The following is a 19,533-nucleotide window of genomic DNA, read 5'->3' on the forward strand; positions in this document are numbered from 1 at the left end:
TGAATGAATGACTCATTATGTTTATTATTTTTATTATATATTATTCACAGAACATGTTGTTCACAAAGCTGTTTATTAGAGCTCAGACACATGAGATCATTTCAACATGTACAGAGAAACCAGCTCCTCATGAAGCCTCTGAGGTGTTAACTCCAGCTGGGAGCGTCCAGCAGAACCCTCTGATGGTGGGACCCGCCGCTCGCCGCTCAGCCGAACCAGTGGTCTCCCATACAGTCTCTGTTCCAGGGGACGCCGCAGAGCCAGCACCACTCAGTTCTGCACAGCGAGCACAGCATGTGCATGCAGCCGCCTGCAGGGGGCGACACACCTTACATCAGTGGCTTTCAAAGTGAAGTGGGCCCCGCCAGGGCGCTAGGGGGGCCTCAGAAAATTGGAGTGAAGATAAGAAAAAAATGCAAAAATAGAATTTAATTTTTTTTAAACATCATTATAAAAAAAATTGTCAAATTTTTTTAATCAGTATTGTAAAATACAATTTATAATAATATGTCATATCGAAATGTTGTTTGCCATGCTTGTCTTTCTGAGTGGCTGCCAGTCAGACCTGGCGGTTTGCGCCTGTTCTGAAGCTGCTCTGCTCCTCAAGCTAGCATGTAGCTAGCTTAGCCAAAATGGACAGATTTTTGACTTGGAAGAGACTGAAATAACTGGCCGACTAAAATCAGAAAGTATGAGGCAGCATACATTAAGTTTGGCTTTACAGATCTCCGATCTGAGCTCAGCGTGGCGTTTCTCACCGTTTCTCTCCACTGGAACCGAACACTGAGGGCAGGGTTTGGTGGATTCCTGGATGAGGAGCAGAGACGCCTGGTCCCACCTGCCCTGCCGAGACGCCTCCTGCCCCACCACGAAGGCCTGAGGGCAGAACAGCCGGTGAGGGTCTGTCACCCTCCCCCTGGAGCTGTGGGAATGTTCCACTGTCCCCCCCCCGGAGCTGTGGGAATGTTCCACTCACCTGTGAGGCTGCGTCTGTGGGCGGGGCCAGGACCGCCTCGCACGGCCCCTCGTGGTCGGCACCGCGGCACCGCCTGCAGAACGCCAGGCTGCAGCCCAGCGGGGGGTCGCACGTCACCCGCCTGCTGCCCTCAGGGGGGAGGAGCCCCGCCCCGCAGCCAGGTGAGGGGCACATCAGCCCCCCCATCCTCAGGAGACACTCCTCTGCCCCGTACTGCTGGTACCGCCCATACTGGGGCAAAGAGACAGGGGCATTATGGGTAATAAACTGCTGGTACCGCCCATACTGGGGCAAAAAGACAGGGGAATTATGGGTAATAAACTGCTGGTACCGCCCATACTGGGGCAAAAAGACAGGGGCATTATGGGTAATAAACTGCTGGTACCGCCCATACTGAGACAATGGCTGTGTTCCAAACCGCCTACTTCTCCTACTCCTACTAACTTTAACTTTTTTAAATTCCCGGATGCATACTAGATTCTCCTAAATGTTGGGTATGCATCATGAGGTTACTACTCATACTCAAACTACCCAAGATGCAACGTAACGTGACGTCGCCGATCGTCATTTCCTGTCAAAACGGCAGTTTCAAGCTAGCTACAACGAGGGTAGGTTCACTTCCTGTTTTCAGAACAAAAGCACCTACATATTGCATACTACATACTACATATTGCACATTGGAGAATCTAGTATGCATCCGGGAACTTAAAGCAATACAATGTAACTTAGGAGCTCCCCCTACAGGCTTGGAGGTAATGTACGGTTACACGTTCGTAAATACAACACCCTTTTGCTTTCACGTTTCACGTTTGTTGACGAACCGGCGAGGAGTCAGGTGCAAGCTATGTCGACCGAGAAGGTAAGAGTAATCAAATGTACCTGGGAGCGTGAGAGGGGTCTATTTGTTTTTGCGGTAGGTGTGCCAGAAAGCAAGTCGAAGTACTTCCGCTCAGCTCCCGGGCCGCTCCAGCAAAGTTACATAGCGCAGTTTTTCCAACTCAGACCCCCGAAGGGCATAGGAGACAGGCCAATCGTAATATTAAAACTCATTCTAGCCGCACAATTTTTTTCAAGCTGTTATTTTAAGGTAGAAATGTTACATAGTATTGCTTTAAAAAAAGTTAAAGTTAGTAGGAGAAGTGGGAGTAGTAGGAGAAGTAGGAGGTTTCGAATACAGCCTGAGACATGCCGACAGTGAGATGAGGGGCATTATGGGTAATAAACTGCTGGCACCAGTGAAACGCAGGTGTTAACAGGTAAGGTGAGTGAGGGGAAGTCACCTGATCGTGTCCCAGAATCCTGAAGTGATGCAACTCTTTAATCAGCGAGTCGTCGCAGCCGGCTATAAGAAAACACACCAACATGTGATGACATAATAAAAACTGCTCGTATGCTGCTTGTATCTCTGAAGTCCCTTGAGATGATATTTGGTGCTTTGTAAATAAACTTTCATAAAAGTGATTAAAATGTATTTGTTTATTTAGTCATTTTTAATTATTATTATTAGTTAGCAGTAGTATTTTCTTACTAGAATTGGTATTATTATTGTTTTTGTTAATAGAATCATTGTAAATATTTTAAAAAAATGTTGAGCTACTTGATGAATAAAGTATTTTTCTATTCTATTCTATGACATCACATGGCAGCGAGTATCCAACCACAGGGTGATAAACTCTTTTTTTAAGTATATATTTTATTCAAGAAAGCACAAAGTAAGATTCATTTAAATACAATATCTTGAATTGGATTTGTTTTCTTTTTAACAAACAGAACCCACCCACCCACAACACCCATATACTGCTGTAAAGGAAGAAAAAAACACATATAAGCATAGATAGCAAAGTTAAATAAATGAACAATGCAATAAATTAAATAAATAAATAAAGGGAAAAACAGTAATAATGATCGCTCTGGCCCAGGGGAGGTACAGGTGGCGACATGACCAAGTGCTCCGTGTGATGGCTGACATTTTCGAGCAGGCCAGGAGAAGACCACAACCAACCAAGCCACAAGTACCATCAATGCAATTTGTCAGGGCAGGGGAAAAACCATCCTCTGTTAAAAGGGCCAGGTCCAACATCCTCCAGGGGGCACAAGGATGGGAGATGTCAGTCGACCTGGGGAAGAAACTCACTTTCCCCCCCATCGTCCAGACCACCTTGAGGCCTGATATTGTCATCTGGTCAGAGCAGGCTAAGAAAATCATCCTAGTGGAGCTAACTGTGCCTTGGGAGGAAGGCTGTGATGAGGCCCATGAGAGGAAGAGCCTAAAGTACCAGGACCTCATCATGGAATGCAAAGAGAAAGGCTGGCAAGCATGGCTATTTCCAGTGGAGATCGGGTGCAGGGGGTTCCCGGCACAGTCAATGTGGTCGGGGCTCACTGCACTGGGCATAGCTGGCAAGGAGAGGAAAATAGCGGTACGCAGGACTGGGGAGGCAGCAGAGAGAGCCTCATGCTGGTTGTGGTTTAAGAGGGAGGAGGGGGGCTGGAGGCCTGGAGCTGATGGGCAGTGACCTGGCCACCACTGCTGACCCGCCAGCTGGAGGGTGTAGCGGTTAAGCGTTGAAACACCCCGTGAAGGTTGGGCACCGTCTGACGACATCAGCTCCAGGCCAAAAGCAACCCGCAGTCACTTTAGAGAGTGGCTGTTTGTATGGCATCACGTGATGTATTAAACAAGTAAATTCTGGGCAACCAGTGACGTCCAGGAAAGGCTGGATGGCAACTGAGGAAGATCAGTGACGCTGGAGAGACAGCTGACCTCCAGGAAAGTCTGGCACGGGTGCATGAGGCTAGCAACCTTATGTACAGCACTCGCAAGAGGGCACCAAATCGCGCTACAAATGACCACAATGAGCAATACCCCCAGAGTCTCCCGAGAGGGGGGGAGGATGAGAGACTCGCAAGGACGGATACAACGGTACAGACCAGGACTGAAATACGGTTAACGAGAAGGCTCACCCAAACCACACTGACAGGGACAGCACCAGAAGTGCAATGCCAATGTGGCAAGATATGCAAGAACACCAGAGGGCTTAAGATCCATCAAGCCAAGACCAAGTGTGGAGAGCAGGCAACTTCGTTGCAGCGCAGGGTGGCAACACCACGTCAGACGCAGGAGAACCCTAGTCAGGAGGCACCCCACAGCACTGGAGATCTCTTGGCAACAGCTTTGCCGCTGAACCACACAGTGGTCAACTCTGATGCCTCCCGGCAACCTCATCCTGCAAAAGATCGAGTGAAATGGCCAAAGATGAACAGCAACAAGGAGTGGCAGCAGCTGGATGAGGATCTGTGCAAGATTCTAGAAACTGCTCTGGTAGGGGCAGCAGAACAGAAAATAGCAACGATGACTGCAATCACCTACAACTTCGCCAGAGAGCGGTTTGGCATTGAGGAAAGGAAGACTAGCACTCCAAAGGTTCGGCAGCCAAATCGGAGGGAGAAGGAGATGCAGAGCCTGCGGAGAGAGATAAAGACACTCTCCAGGCAGTTCAAGAACGTCACAGAAGGGGAAAAAGAGGGAATTAGAGACCTAACATCAGGGCTTCGTGAGCGGCTTCGCAGGATGAGAAGGGCAGAGCAGACATGGAAGCAGAGGAAGAAGAAAGGGGCAAAGAGGGCACAGTTTATCAAAGACCCCTATAGGTTTACTAAAACCTTATTAGGGGAAGCAAGATCAGGAACACTCAGCAGCTCTAAAGAGGAGGTTGAAGAAGCTCTGAGGTTAACACACTGTGACCCACAGAGGTATGAACATCTGAGCAGCCACCCAAAGATCATCAGGGCACCACCCCCCTCTGAACCTTTGGTGACCAGAGAACCAACCTGGAAGGAAGTGGAGGAGGTGGTGAAAAAGGCAAGGACAGCTTCAGCCCCTGGACCAAGCGGGTTGCCTTACAAAGTCTACAAGAAGTGTCCACTTCTACTACGTAGACTTTGGAAGCTCCTCCGGACTATATGGGCAAAGGGCAACATACCAACTGCCTGGAGAGTGTCAGAGGGCTGCTTTGTGCCAAAAGAGAAGGACTCTTCTGTGATCGACCAATTCCGCACCATCTCTCTGCTGAGTGTAGAAGCCAAGATTTTCTTCTCAGTCTTGGCAAGAAGAATAACAACATACATGACAGCAAATGGATATGTCAACACCTCGATCCAGAAGGGGGGGATCCCAGGGTTCTCTGGATGCCAGGAACATACCACCATTCTCAGCCATCTGATCCAGGAGGCCAAGGGGAGTAAGGGCAACCTAACAGTTGTCTGGCTGGACCTTGCAAATGCATATGGGTCCATGCCCCACTCCCTCATCAACGAGGCCATGGAGCAGTACCACATCCCTGACACGATCAAGCAGATGATCAACAACTACCTGGGGTCATTCAAACTGCGGTTTCAGACTGCCAAGTTCACCACCACATGGCAGTCACTGGAGAAGGGCATTGTGACAGGATGCACAGTATCCCCCATTCTGTTCATCATGGGGATGAATCTCCTGATTACAGCACCAGCAGCAGAGGCCAAAGGAGCAGTCACGGCAGCAGGGAGCAGACAACCCCCATTGAGAGGATTCATGGATGACCTCACTATAACAACCACAACACATGTGCAGGCAAGGTGGATCCTGAAGACTCTTGGGGCTTTAGCATCATGGGCGAGAATGGCTTTTAAGCCCAGGAAGTCACGGAGCATGGTGATAAGGCGGGGAAAACTGACAGAGGCTTTCGAACTACAGGTCCAAGGCGAGCTGATCCCTACAATCAGGGAAAACCCCATTAAATGCCTGGGAAAGTGGTACGACGACACCCTCAGTGACAGAAACAACATCTCTGACACTGTAAATCAGGCGGAGGAGTGGCTAAGAAGGATTGACAAGTCAGACCTACCCGGCAAGTTCAAGTCCTGGATATACCAGCATGGGCTCCTACCAAGGCTGATGTGGTTGCTGACAGTCTATCAAATCCCAGTGACTGCAGTGGAGGAAATGGAAAGGAAAGTGAACAAACATCTGAGGCAGTGGCTTGGTATCCCTCCCAGCTTTACAGCAGTTGGGCTCTATATCCGATCAGGACAGCTCCAACTTCCATTTTCCTCTGTGGTGGAGGAGTTCAAGGTGGCTAAGTGCAGGGTGGCAATGATGCTCAGAGACTCAAAAGACGAGCAAGTTAGCAACGCAGGGGTCATAACACGAACAGGCCGTAAGTGGGCAGCAGACACTGCAGTTAGACAAGCTGAAAGCTCCCTGGAGTTGAGAGACATCATTGGCAATGTCTGCATGGGCCGGCAAGGACTGGGAGCATCTCACTTCGCCCAGTGGAGGAAGGCAAGCATCCAGGAGAGGCGGGAAATGGTGCAAGCGGAAGTTCGTCACCAAGAGGAAGAGACGCGGAAGGCGAAGGCTGTTGAACTGGCAACCCAGGGAACATGGACCAGATGGGTACTCCCAAACAGGAGGGTCACATGGACGGAGCTCTGGAGGCTGGAACCTTTCCGTGTGAGCTTCCTCTTGAGGTCCGTGTATGACACACTCCCATCACCAGTGAACCTAGCCAGGTGGGGCCTGAGGGAGGACCCGCTCTGCAAGTTGTGTGGGAAGAGGGGAACACTGGCCCACATTTTAGCAGGGTGCCAAACCGCTCTGGCCCAGGGGAGGTACAGGTGGCGACATGACCAAGTGCTCCGTGTGATGGCTGACATTTTCGAGCAGGCCAGGAGAAGACCACAACCAACCAAGCCACAAGTACCATCAATGCAATTTGTCAGGGCAGGGGAAAAACCATCCTCTGTTAAAAGGGCCAGGTCCAACATCCTCCAGGGGGCACAAGGATGGGAGATGTCAGTCGACCTGGGGAAGAAACTCACTTTCCCCCCCATCGTCCAGACCACCTTGAGGCCTGATATTGTCATCTGGTCAGAGCAGGCTAAGAAAATCATCCTAGTGGAGCTATCTGTGCCTTGGGAGGAAGGCTGTGATGAGGCCCATGAGAGGAAGAGCCTAAAGTACCAGGACCTCATCATGGAATGCAAAGAGAAAGGCTGGCAAGCATGGCTATTTCCAGTGGAGATCGGGTGCAGGGGGTTCCCGGCACAGTCAATGTGGTCGGGGCTCACTGCACTGGGCATAGCTGGTAAGGAGAGGAAAATAGCGGTACGCAGGATTGGGGAGGCAGCAGAGAGAGCCTCATGCTGGTTGTGGTTTAAGAGGGAGGAGGGGGGCTGGAGGCCTGGAGCTGATGGGCAGTGACCTGGCCACCACTGCTGACCCGCCAGCTGGAGGGTGTAGCGGTTAAGGGTTGAAACACCCCGTGAAGGTTGGGCACCGTCTGACGACATCAGCTCCAGGCCAAAAGCAACCCGCAGTCACTTTAGAGAGTGGCTGTTTGTATGGCATCACGTGATGTATTAAACAAATAGTAGTAATGCTAATAAGAATTAAAGTGTCCATACAGTGATGAGAAAATTGAGAAATATAAATAAATAAATAATAATAATAATAAAAATAATAAAAATGACAGACAATGGGGGCATTACATATTCAAGTACATGTCAATAATTAGGCAAAATCAAATATATATCTCAGGGCTCCATAGGCTTATGGAAGGGTCTTGAGATTTTTAAAGTACTCAATTAGAGGGTCCCACATCTTGTGAAATTGTCTTGTTGAGCCTCTAGAAAAGTATTTCATTTTCTCTAATTTCAAGAAAAACATTAATTCAGTGAGCCAGAGAGACACTTTGGGTGGTTCAGGGGATTTCCAATGTAAAACTATATTTCTACGGGCTGTCAAAGATGCAAAGGCAAACGCGTTCATCTTGTCAATGGGTAGCATGAGCTCATCAACCAACACTCCAAAGATGGCCGTATCTGCAGACAGTTTGACTTTGGTGTTAAATGCATCATTTAGTATTTGACAGATAGATGACCAAAATGCAGTTAACTTAGGGCAATTCCAAAACATATGGGTCATATTTGTTGGAGCAGAATTGCAACGTTCACACCTGTCATCAATGTCGTCGTAAATTCTTGAGAGTTTAGATTTAGTGCAGTAAATTCTATGAAAGACTTTGAACTGTATCAGGCTAAGCCGGGCACAGGATGATGTTCCGTTAATTCTTTCCTGAGCACGTTCCCAGAAGTGTCCAAGAATTTCAGAGCCAAGTTCTTCATGCCATTCTAAGCCCATCTAATGACGTTTCCTGAAGAGAGGTAATTATATTTGCATTTAAGGAGGCATATCGCAAACATCTCATAGGGTTACGCAAAATCTTCTCAAGTCCTGAGTCTGCTGGAAAAGCAGGAAACGTTGGACTCTGACTTCGAATAAAATGACGGACCTGAAAATATCTAAATAGGTCAGATATTTGTAAGTGGAATTTGGCAGAGAGGTCAATGAAATTGGGGAAAATACCATCTAAATAGAAACGGTCACATGCATCCAAACCATTCCTCCTCCATAGAGTAAAGGTGTGGTCTATTCTGGCAGCAGGGAAAAGGTGATTATTACAAATAGGGCTGTATACAGAAAAATCTTTTAGTTTGAAATGTTGTCTGAATTGTGTCCATATCCTAAGAGTAGAAGATACCACAGGGCTAGAAGTGAATTTAGAGGGCGAAAGTGGTAATCCGGCAGTGACCAAAGCAGGAAGTGAGGTAGAGGTGCAGGAGTTTGCCTCAATCTTACACCAATCCAGCTGTGGAATCTGTCACCAATATATAACTTTTTGAATATTAGATGCTCAGTAGTAATTTCTCATATTAGGTAGTGCCAGGCCACCCTTATCCCTAGGCCTTTCTAAAAACTCTCTACGGATTCTAGCATTTTTATTTGCCCAAAGAAAAGAGGAGATTAATTCATTTAAAGATTGGAAAAAAGATTTAGACAAAAATATTCGGAGACATTGAAACAGATACAAAAAACGGGGTAAGACATTAATTTTTATACAACTAACTCTATCTGGAAGAGATAAATAGAGACCAGACCATCTCTTAAAATCAGCTTCCAATTTGAGCAAGAGGGGTTTGAAGTTCTTTTCATAGAGATCAGAGAAAACACGGGTGATGTGTATGCATAAATATTTAAATCCAGATTTTAATATATGGAAAGGGAACACATTGTCTGATAACTGAAGGGCCACATTATTAATTGGAAAGCATTCACTCTTGGACAAGTTTAATTTGTAACCAAAGAAAAGCCCAAAGTCATTAAGGATATTGACAATATTAGGAATACATGATACTGGGTCCGAAATATACAGAAGTAAGTCATCAGCATATAAAGAGATTTTATGTTGAGTTTCAAACCTGTGAATACCAAAGATATTGGGGGTTGTCCTAAATTTAATTGATAAAGGCTCAATAGCTAATGCAAATAAAAGTGGGCTAAGGGGGCAGCCCTGGCGTGTACCCCTTGAGAGAGAAAATAGTTGGGAAGATATCTTGTTTGTAATTACTGATGCTTTGGGAGATGTATATAATAAACGTATCCAGGATATGAAGTTTGAGCCAAAGCCAAATTTCCCCAGTACAGCAAATAAGTAACTAAATTCCACTCTGTCAAACGCAGACAACAACCTCCGGAGTCTCCCTGGACGCTGGAGAGTGAACAACATTTAAAAGTTCACGAATATTCGAGGACCCTTTATGAAACCAGTTTGTTCTGTTGAGATGATATTGGTGGTAATATTCTCTAGTGTTGAAGCTAGCAGTTTGGCTAAAATTTTAACATCAAAGTTAAGCAAGGATATAGGTCGATATGACCCACAATCAGGGTGATAAACTAACCCACAGGGTGATAAACTCTTACCCACAGAGTGATAAACTCTAACCCACAGGGTGATAAACTAACCCACAGGGTGATAAACTCTAACCCACAGGGTGATAAACTCTAACCCACAGGGTGATAAACTCTAACCCACAGGGTGATAAACTCTAACCCACAGGGTGATAAACTAACCCACAGGGTGATAAACTCTAACCCACAGGGTGATAAACTCTAACCCACAGGGTGATAAACTCTAACCTACAGGGTGATAAACTCTAACCCACAGAGTGATAAACTCTAACCCACAGGGTGATAAACTCTAACCCACAGGGTGATAAACTCTAACCTACAGGGTGATAAACTAACCCACAGGGTGATAAACTCTAACCCACAGGGTGATAAACTCTAACCCACAGGGTGATAAACTCTAACCCACAGGGTGATAAACTCTAACCCACAGGGTGATAAACTCTAACCCACAGGGTGATAAACTCTTACCTGCACATGGCAGCGAGTATCCAACCACGGGGTGATGGACGAACTGCCGCTCGCTCAGGCGCGTCTGGCAGTACCGACGGAAACAGTCCAGACAGATGACGTGGCGCTCTGAACACTGGAAGACCAGGACGGTGTCGCTGAAAGACGGGACAGGACAGTTTACACCGTGAAAATGTTGTGGATTTTTTTTATCAAAGTGGGTAAGAAGACGACTCAAATCATAATAATAAGAGAAAATCCAGATTTTGTCTTTCTTTAAGTTTTACTCAAAGGCACACACGTTTGAAGTCTCTTGTCTGAGCGCTCAGAACAAAGAGCCAAGAACAGAATCAACACATTCATTATATACCCTAAGGGGGGGTATCTCAAAGAACAAATGGCCCCCTTACTCTGTTCAGGATCAGAGATAACAAAGATTTACGAGGTAGCCTCTTCACGATCCCCCCGAGCTAACCTCCCCACAAAGTGTGAACCATAAACCTCCTCCTGATGAATTTAGAATCTGCTCTCCCTCAGATGACCAAACAACAGGATCACAGGGCGAATGGGGTCATAGAAAAGTCGGATTTTTAAAACCAAATGGACAAATAAGGATTTTCCCATCTCAAAACCGTGACACCGTCGTGACATCATCACGTTCCGTGCGTGCGCCTTCTTACATGACGTCTGTGCAGGCGATGCACGGCACGTCCCTGATGTTGGTCATGATGAGGTCCAGGGCCACGGACGTGTCGTCATCCGCCGTCGGGTGGGACGCACACTTCATATAAAACTCCTGAACACACACACACACACACACACACATTGGTTTTCTGTCTTTGTGAGAACCATTAGTCCCACTTGACCCTCCCTCAGGTGATTCATAGGATCTTTAAGACGCCTGCTGTGGTCTCTAAATTTGTAGATAACCCAGCGGCAGTATACTGTTGGAGAGGGTGTGGAATGGTGGGCGACCACTCACACATATTTTGGGATTGCCCAATGATGCTTCCCTTTTGGAAGGGGGTAAAGAGCGAGATAGATAAAGTTCTGGTGATCAATGTACTATTCACACCAAGTCAGCCACCTACGGTGGCACAGTGGAAACAGAAGCTGAGGGAGGTGTATGGAATGGAAGCATTAACCGCTCAACTACAATTAAGGTCTGATGTTTTTGTGGGGAGGTGGCTACCTATAGCAAGATATCTTTCTAACTGAGGGGAATCCCACAATATGCTGGAATGTCTTAACTATGCCTTTATTTATTTATTTATTTACTTGTTATTTTTCACTCATGAGTAGTATCCAGGTTTCTGGGCCCCAACGGGTTGTTTTTGTTTTGTTTTTTTGTCGCTAGTACTGTCACACATAATCTGTGAACGTTGTCATGGAATGTTTGTGTTTCGCTTAATAAAAATAAAGTAAAAAAAACAAAACTAAAAACATCAGGAAAGTCATGTGGGCGTGACAAAGATCCCCCCTCAAGTGGTGGATCCCAGACGACCCAAAAGTCTGAGGGTGGGAGTGAGGGTCTCGAAGCCAGAGACGGCTTTATTACTTTATTTCTATTACTTTATTTTTGTTTCCATGTGGGCCGTACACCACTAGGGTACAAAGGTTGTCTTATGGGTCATTTTTGACCCGTGAATTATGAAAACATTTAAACAGCAGAAAAAAGTTCACTGTTTTTTTTCCCCTTTCAATATAATTAATTCAGAAGTAATTACTTCACATTTATATAATAGCAATAATAAACCTTTATTATGGAAAAGAAAACTGAGAAAACAAGAAAACTGTTGGTCCAACTGACAGTTGGTCTGTGGTAAAAAAAAAAGAAGAAGTGTAACCCTTTGTAGGACAAAGGGGGTAAACACAATGTTAAGACCTCACAATGTAACGCCATGTCACGAGTTTTAGGTCATGTTTTGGTTTATAGTTCATGTCTTAGTTTAGTTTTTTTTCTCATGTTTTAGGTTCAGGTCTTGTTTAGTTTTCATGTCACGCCACCCTCTCCTTCCCTGCAATCAGCCTCACGTCCCTCACCTGTGTTTTCCCCATCAGCTGCACTCCATCCTTAATCACCATCCACAGTATTTAGTTTCCAGGTTTCCTTTCAGTTCTTGTGAGATCCTTGCACCTTTTTTCGTCACCCATGCTACGCCACGTCACAGCACGCCACGCCACAGCTAAGTTAAGTTTAGTTTTTTTTTCCATAGTATGCCAAGTGTTTTGTTTTGTTGTAATTTTTCCACAGATCAGGTTTTTCTATCCGGCTCAGCCGCGCTTTCCTTTTGATACTTTGTTTTTGTTAAATAAATCTATTTTACTTTTGGAAAATCCGCATCCGTGTCCTCCCTTATTGACACACAAGGGTTACTATCTAATTGTTTATATATTAACATGAGGAACCCAGCAATAACTATCAATGCAGCTCCCTGAGTCCACAGTGACATCACAGCGCTTTCTTACCGCCTCGTTGCCGTGACAACCATCGGATTGACAGATGCCGTGGATACGTCCGGGGCGAAGGACGTCGTCCCAGCAGGACGGACCCTGGCGGACACAGAAGAGCTCAGTGTGACAGGCTGAACAGAGCAACTGACCGCAGATATAATATATAATATATAATAATAATAATTATATATCATATATAATAATAATAATAATAATATATAATACTATATAATCACATGTCAGACTTCAGTAAGCTCTCACCCTGCTGAGCGTCATGGTGGTCTGTCTGCAGCGCCGGCAGCAAACTCGCAGCTTTCCAGGCTGGACCGACTCGCAGCTCTTACAGAACACAAAGAAGGTGCTGCAGGTACGCCCACCTGTACACAGAGAACAATTCAATTCAATTCATTTTTATTTATATGGCGCCAAATACAACAAATGTCATCTCAAGGCACTTAGATATTAAAGTCCAATTCAAGCCAATTGGAATTCAATTAATTGTAATCATAATTATTCATAAAATAATACAATTCGTTCATATAGAGCCAATTCAAAAACAATTTCCTAGCTAAGGAAACCAACTGATTGCACTGAAAACTTTTTCTTTTTCGGTCCAATCTCCCGTCCTGAGCGTGCATGGACGGGAACCGGTTCCACGGGACCTGGTTCCATGGGTTCCATGGGTTCCACGGGACCTGGTTCCATGGGTTCCATGGGTTCCACGGGACCTGGTTCCATGGGTTCCATGGGACCGGTATGCTTTGCTGGTAGTGGAAACACTGAAATAGGCGTACCGTTCTGACCAGACCCTTACCGTTCTGAACCGGACTGCATAGTGGAAACGAGGCTTTACTGACCCTTCATGGCTGCAGCCCGTGGCTCCCCTGCTCCCCCTTCAGGACCCTCCAGGATCACAGCGAGTCCGGAGGAGACGGCCGGGAGGCGGGAGGAGCTGAGGTCCACCCGGGTCAGGCGGTCCGGCTCCTCCTCTCTGCCCTGAACCAAGCGCTCCTGCAGGAGGAGCAGCCGGGAGGAGGAGGAGCCTGGAGGGGGGAGGACCACATGAACAGTGCTCTGCTCTGGGAGATCACAGCCCTGAGGGGGAGAGGGGGAGAGGAGGAGAGGGGGAGAGGGAGAGGGGGAGAGGATGAGAGGGAGAGGGGGAGAGGGTGAGAGGGAGACAGGGGGAGAGGGTAAGAGGGAGAGAGGATGAGAGGGTGAGAGGGTGAGAGGGGGAGAGGGTGAGAAGAGGAGAGGAGGACAGAAACATCACCTGAGCTGCATTTTTGATTCCCTGGCTCCACTAAAGAACAGAGCTGTCTCCTGGTTCAGCCCAGATCTCCGACTCGTGAAAGCCAAAGGACGACAACTTGAACGACTCTATAGAGTAACCGGTCTCACTATACACAAAGAAATGTCCAATAACCACATCCTACACCATAAGGACTCCAACCAAAACTCACTATTATTCTAAAGAGGGTACAGAGTCTTTAAAACACATTGTATGTTGGTGCACTACGAGGGTGGGCAAATCGTTAAAATAATACATCCATGGGGCAAACGGGTTTACCTATGGAAAATATGTGTGTGTGTGTGTGGGGGGGGAGGGATCATATTCCTGTAAAAGTGGGGGTGTCGAAACACCCCCACCCCCCACGGGTGCGACGCCCATGACTGGAACTGTTCCTACACCTTTCAAAACTGCTGCCATTACTCCAATTACGAAAAAACCTGGTGCTGACCCCTCCAACTTTAACAACCTCCGTCCTATCGCCAATCTACCCTTCATTTCCAAAATCCTTGAAAAAACAGTTGCCTCTGAGATGGGAGATTCTCAAAACTGCCGAGATGGTTTTAAAGTCTGTTGACTTCCCTCTGACCCATTCACCCTGTGACCCTTTTGTTTGGTCATTTGAGGGAAAGCAGATTTTTAATCCATCAGGGGGAGGGTTATGGTTGACCCTTTCTGGGGGGATTAAGGCTCGTGTACACTTCGCAGCAGTGTGTCGCAGTGAGCTTGTCGCAGACACGACGCAGTTATTTTTGATTTATGCCTTGAAGCGCTGTCTGCGCTATGTTAATCCCACGCCACAACGCAAGAGGGACAATCACGAACAAGCTAGGATTGTGGGTGTTACGGTTACGGAGGTCATTCAACAACAATGGCGACTGGACGAATGCGCATTTTGATTGAGATGCAGCTGATCGATCTAGAAATAGAAGAAATATTGCTACTACTGGAGCTGGCAGAGAGGCGAAAGAATCGTCACGGTTAGCACGGTTAGCGTCAGCCGGTTAGCAAACCGGAAATACGCATAGTGTAGAGCGGATGTAGAGTTGACCAATCAGAGGCCTCCTTTCTCTCCTCCCTGCGGCGATGTCTGCGGCACTGTCTGCGGTGAGTTACAATTTTGAGGAGGTGCACCAGAGTGTCTGCGTAGTGTCTGCGTAGGGGGGGGGGGGCATGTCTGCGTTAACTGCGACACACACGCAGACGACCTGGTTTCCGAGTATAAATCAGGCTTTAGCTCAAAGGAGTCATAAAGGGGCACCTCGTAAACTGTCTTATCTATATCCTGAGGAGAGTAAGAGGGTCTTTTGTTCTTTGAAGATAACCCCCCGTTTGGAGTATAAAAATGAATGTGTGATGTTTCCTCTTCCCTCACTCTCCTGACACCGTGCAGACAGGGGACTGTTCAAATGCTATTTTGCCTTTGAATAAAATATGAAGAAAGACAAAATCTGGATTTCCTCTTATTATTATTTGAGTAGTCTTCTTACCCACTTTGATAAAAAAAAATCCACTACACCTCCCAGCTCCATTCTCACCTATCCCACAACAATCTGTATGAACAGTTCCAGTCCGGTTTCCGCCCACTCCATAGCACGGAAACAGCACTCATCAAAATGACCAATGACCTCCTAATGGCATCTGACTCTGGACTACTCACCATCCTCATCCTCCTTGACCTGAGTGCAGCTTTTGATACCATCTGTCACACCACCCTCCTCAGCAGGCTTTCTTCCATTGGCATCACCCACACTCCCCTGGACTGGTTTACATCCCTCCCCCGTCACCTCAGGTGTGCCCCAGGGCTCTGTCCAGGGGTCCCTCCTCTTCATCATCTACCTCTTTCCCCTTGGCAATATCTTACGCAAATTTAACTCTCCTGTAGAGACAATAAAGGCCAATCTTATCTTATCTTATCTTATCTTAACATCCACTTCCACTGCTATGCCGATGACACCCAGCTCTACCTCACCACTAAACCTTCGTCCTCTCTCCCGCCCACCTCCCTCACAGATTGCATCTCTGAAATAAAAGCCTGGTTCACTCAAAACTTCCTTCAATTAAACAGTAGTAAAACAGAGGTTCTCCTCATTGGCACAAAATCCACTCTATCAAAAACCAACAGCTTCCCACTCCTTATAGACAGCTCCTCCGTCTAGCCCCCCCCAGGTTAAGAGTCTGGGTGTCATCCTCGACAGCACACTATCCTTTCAATCCCACATCAATAACATTACCCGGTCCGCCTACTTCCACTTAACCCTTTGTGCGGTCTTAACATTGTGTTTACTCTCCTTTGTCCTACGGGTCAGAAATGACCCGCCCTACCAAAGCCCCAAAATAAAGCAACTTAATTTAATTTTAAATCCAAATTCTATTTTGTATGATGAAACCACCTGTTATTTATCTACTCAACTCAACTTAACACATTTTTTATCATGTATTTTTTGTTACACAATACAAAAAGACAATCACCAGTTTTCAGGATTACACTTTTTTTTTTTACTATCAGTTGGACCAACAGTTTTCTTGTTTTCTCAGTTTTCTTTTACATAATAAAGGTTTATTATTGCTATTATATAAATGTGAAGTAATTACTTCTGAATTAATTATATTGAAAGGGAAAAAAACAGTGAACTTTTTTCTGGTGTTTAAATGTTTTTATAATTCACGGGTCAAAAATGACCCATAAGACAATCTTTGTACCCTAGTGGTGTACAGCCCACATGGAAACATAAACAAAAATAAAGTATGACTTTTTCTAATGATGGAGTCCCTTTAGGAAAAGTCATAACATTTACAGTTGGAAAAAGATAGTTTAAGGTGTTTTTTCTACAGCTAAACATGGTCGTGGCTCACTTTGGACCCGCAGGACAACAGGAGGGTTAAGTAGCATCAACCGCCTCCGTCCCCCCCTGACCACCCCACACTGCCGCCATCCTTGTCCACAGCCTCGTCACCTCCCGCCTGCACTATTGCAACTCTCTCCTCTTTGGCCTCCCTCAAAAATCACTCCACAAACTTCAACTGGTCCAGAATTCAGCTGCCCGCATTATAACAAAAAACCCCTCTATCCACCACATCACCCCTGTCCTGGAACTCTCTACAGCCCCTACTAAAAACCCATCTGTTCAAAATGGCTTATTCTGTTTGATATCAACTTCCTGGTCCCAGCCTCTGTTTGTAACAATCCATATTCTGTCTATTTGTGATATTGTTATGTTTTTGTTTTTTACTACTTGTGATATTGATGTGTTTTTATCTACTTTATGTACGGTGACCTTGAGTGTCCAGAAAGGCGCCTTCTAAATTCAATTTATTATTATTATTATTATTAAGGAGGAGGTTCTCACCTGTAAGGAGGAGGAGCTACCTGTAAGGTTCTCACCTGTAAGGAGGAGGAGCTACCTGTAAGGTTCTCACCTGTAAGGAGGAGGAGCTACCTGTAAGGAGGAGGAGCTACCTGTAAGGTTCTCACCTGTAAGGAGGAGGAGCTCACCTGTAAGGAGGAGGAGCTACCTGTAAGGTTCTCACCTGTAAGGAGGAGGAGCTCACCTGTAAGGAGGAGGAGCTACCTGTAAGGTTCTCACCTGTAAGGAGGAGGAGCTCACCTGTAAGGAGGAGGAGCTACCTGTAAGGTTCTCACCTGTAAGGAGGAGGAGCTCTGCAGCTCCCTCCCGGCGAACAGAACCCGGAGCTGATCCGCCCGGACCCCCTGCTGACTCCCCACCACCTCCTTCAGCTGGGCCACGCTGGCCCCCCCCTGCAGCTCCACGGGCACCCCGGGGCCCAGGTTGAACCGGACGAACACTGGGGGCACACAGGTGGGATTTACCTGAACATGCATCATTCACTGGAGCCGTTTCAGGTGAGGATTATTATTATATTATTAAATTATTATTATTATTATATTTATCCAATAAAGTTACAGTGAAAATATTCAGCTCACAATGTTGTTTCATTTGTTCATCTGTTTTCTCATTTCTTCATGTAGATGAATAATTCAATAATACTTATGATAATCCGACAGTCGTACAGTTTAGAGCATTTCTTTCACCTATTATTATATTACTTATCTATTACTTATCCCATTACTCTGACAATGTTTAAATCCAGGCTGAAAACAGTTCTATTTAGCTGTGCATATGACACCTGAAAGTATTTTATCTGCACTCTTCACTTTTAAATGAATTAATTAATGATTATTTTTAATGTTTTTTTAATATTAATTATTTTTTTAATTTTTTAATTTTAATTTTTTATTTCTTTTTTAATGATTTTATTGCCTTCTTGTGATTTTATGTAGCTGTGAAGCACTTTGAATTGCCTTGTGTATGAATTGTGCTCTATAAATAAAATTGCCTTGCCTTAGATTACTGTTCAAATATTCCAAAGTAACACTTATGTAGTAAGCTGGAAAGATTGTTGGAGACATTTTCTATGAACATCAATCTTTTCTCAGTATAGCCCAAATCAAATCATCTAAAAATGAAACTAAAACTCTGATATGTGATTATTTTCATTTTGGACCTGTTGAAATTCGCATCCGTTAATTCAATCAGATAAACTAATGTATGATGTAGTTATAAGCAGGACCAGCAGGGGGCGCACTTCTGTCCCAAACATCATGGAGGAAGCTGCTACTTTAACCAGCAGAACCGGGCTGGAAGGCTAACCAATCACCAGAATAACTCATGTAACAGACAGTTCTACACATTATCCATCAATGTGGTACCAGAGGGGGCGGTTCAGACCCGGTTCAGACCCACACAACCCGGCTCAGACCCACAGAACCCGGCTCAGACCCACAGAATCCGGTTCAGACCCACAGAACCCGGCTCAGAACTCACCGATCATCCGTCGCCTCGTCCTTCGTGTGTTTACAGTCAGCGAGTCGCAGTGCATTCTGGGAGCTGCAGTCCCGCTGCCGTTTCAGTCACGGAGCAGCACCGGAAGTGGAGGTTAAAGCGGTCACCGAACACGGAAGTATTTGACTTTTTTTATTTATTTAAACATGTCACATAGACAGAACAATGACATTTACATATTCACACCTCCACATATAGAAAAAATAACAAATAAATAATAATAAATAATAATTTAAAAAAAAAACCTCTTCATACTGTAGATTTGTATATAGCTAATGTTTATTCACTGTTTTTATTTTATTTTATTCTATTCTATTTGCTTGCTGCTGCAACACAATAATTTCCCAAATCTATCTATCTATCTATCTATCTATCTATCTATCTATCTATCTATCTATCTATCTATCTATCTATCTATCTATCTATCTATCTATCTATCTATCCATCTATCTATCTATCTATCTATCTATCTATCTATCTATCTATCTATCTATCATTCTATCCATCTATCTATCTATCTATCTATCTATCTATCTATCTATCTATCTATCTATCATTCTATCCATCTATCTATCTATCTATCTATCTATCTATCCATCTATCTATCTATCTATCTATCTATCTATCTATCATCTATCTATCTATCTATCTATCTATCCATCTATCTATCTATCTATCTATCTATCTATCTATCTATCTATCTATCTAT

At 45.3% G+C, this 19,533-nt stretch overlaps 1 protein-coding gene across 2 annotated transcripts; it reads right to left on the reverse strand.

The window, feature by feature from the left end:
• prkn (parkin RBR E3 ubiquitin protein ligase) lies at positions 1-18,894 on the reverse strand. Of its 2 annotated transcripts, XM_075473257.1 has the most exons (11): positions 18,807-18,894; positions 17,603-17,766; positions 13,526-13,763; positions 12,930-13,045; positions 12,684-12,767; positions 10,895-11,010; positions 10,236-10,372; positions 2,257-2,318; positions 977-1,207; positions 759-876; positions 55-310 (listed from the first exon to the last, which is right to left on the reverse strand). In XM_075473257.1, the coding sequence occupies exons 1-11, from the start codon at positions 18,859-18,861 to the stop codon at positions 207-209; spliced, it is 1,425 nt and encodes a 474-aa protein (XP_075329372.1). In that variant the 5' UTR covers positions 18,862-18,894; the 3' UTR covers positions 55-206. The 2 variants fall into 2 exon arrangements, with proteins under 2 accessions (XP_075329381.1, XP_075329372.1); XM_075473266.1 differs by lacking the exon at positions 759-876 and having other exon boundaries at positions 1-310.
• Between the last annotated feature and the right edge of the window lie 639 nt (positions 18,895-19,533).

Source organism: Odontesthes bonariensis, chromosome 2, assembly GCF_027942865.1.
Source record: "Odontesthes bonariensis isolate fOdoBon6 chromosome 2, fOdoBon6.hap1, whole genome shotgun sequence".
In the NCBI taxonomy this organism is placed as follows: domain Eukaryota; kingdom Metazoa; phylum Chordata; class Actinopteri; order Atheriniformes; family Atherinopsidae; genus Odontesthes; species Odontesthes bonariensis.

Coding starts and splice junctions, on each gene's coding strand:
- prkn (XM_075473257.1), bottom strand. CDS start 18,861: ATGCACTGCGACTCGCTGACTGTAAACACACGAAGGACGAGGCGACGG. Junction 13,046..13,525: donor ACGGGCTGCAGCCATGAAGG/GTCAGTAAAGCC, acceptor CTCTGTGTACAG/GTGGGCGTACCTGCAGCACC. Junction 311..758: donor GGTTCCAGTGGAGAGAAACG/GTGAGAAACGCC, acceptor CGCCCCCTGCAG/GCGGCTGCATGCACATGCTG.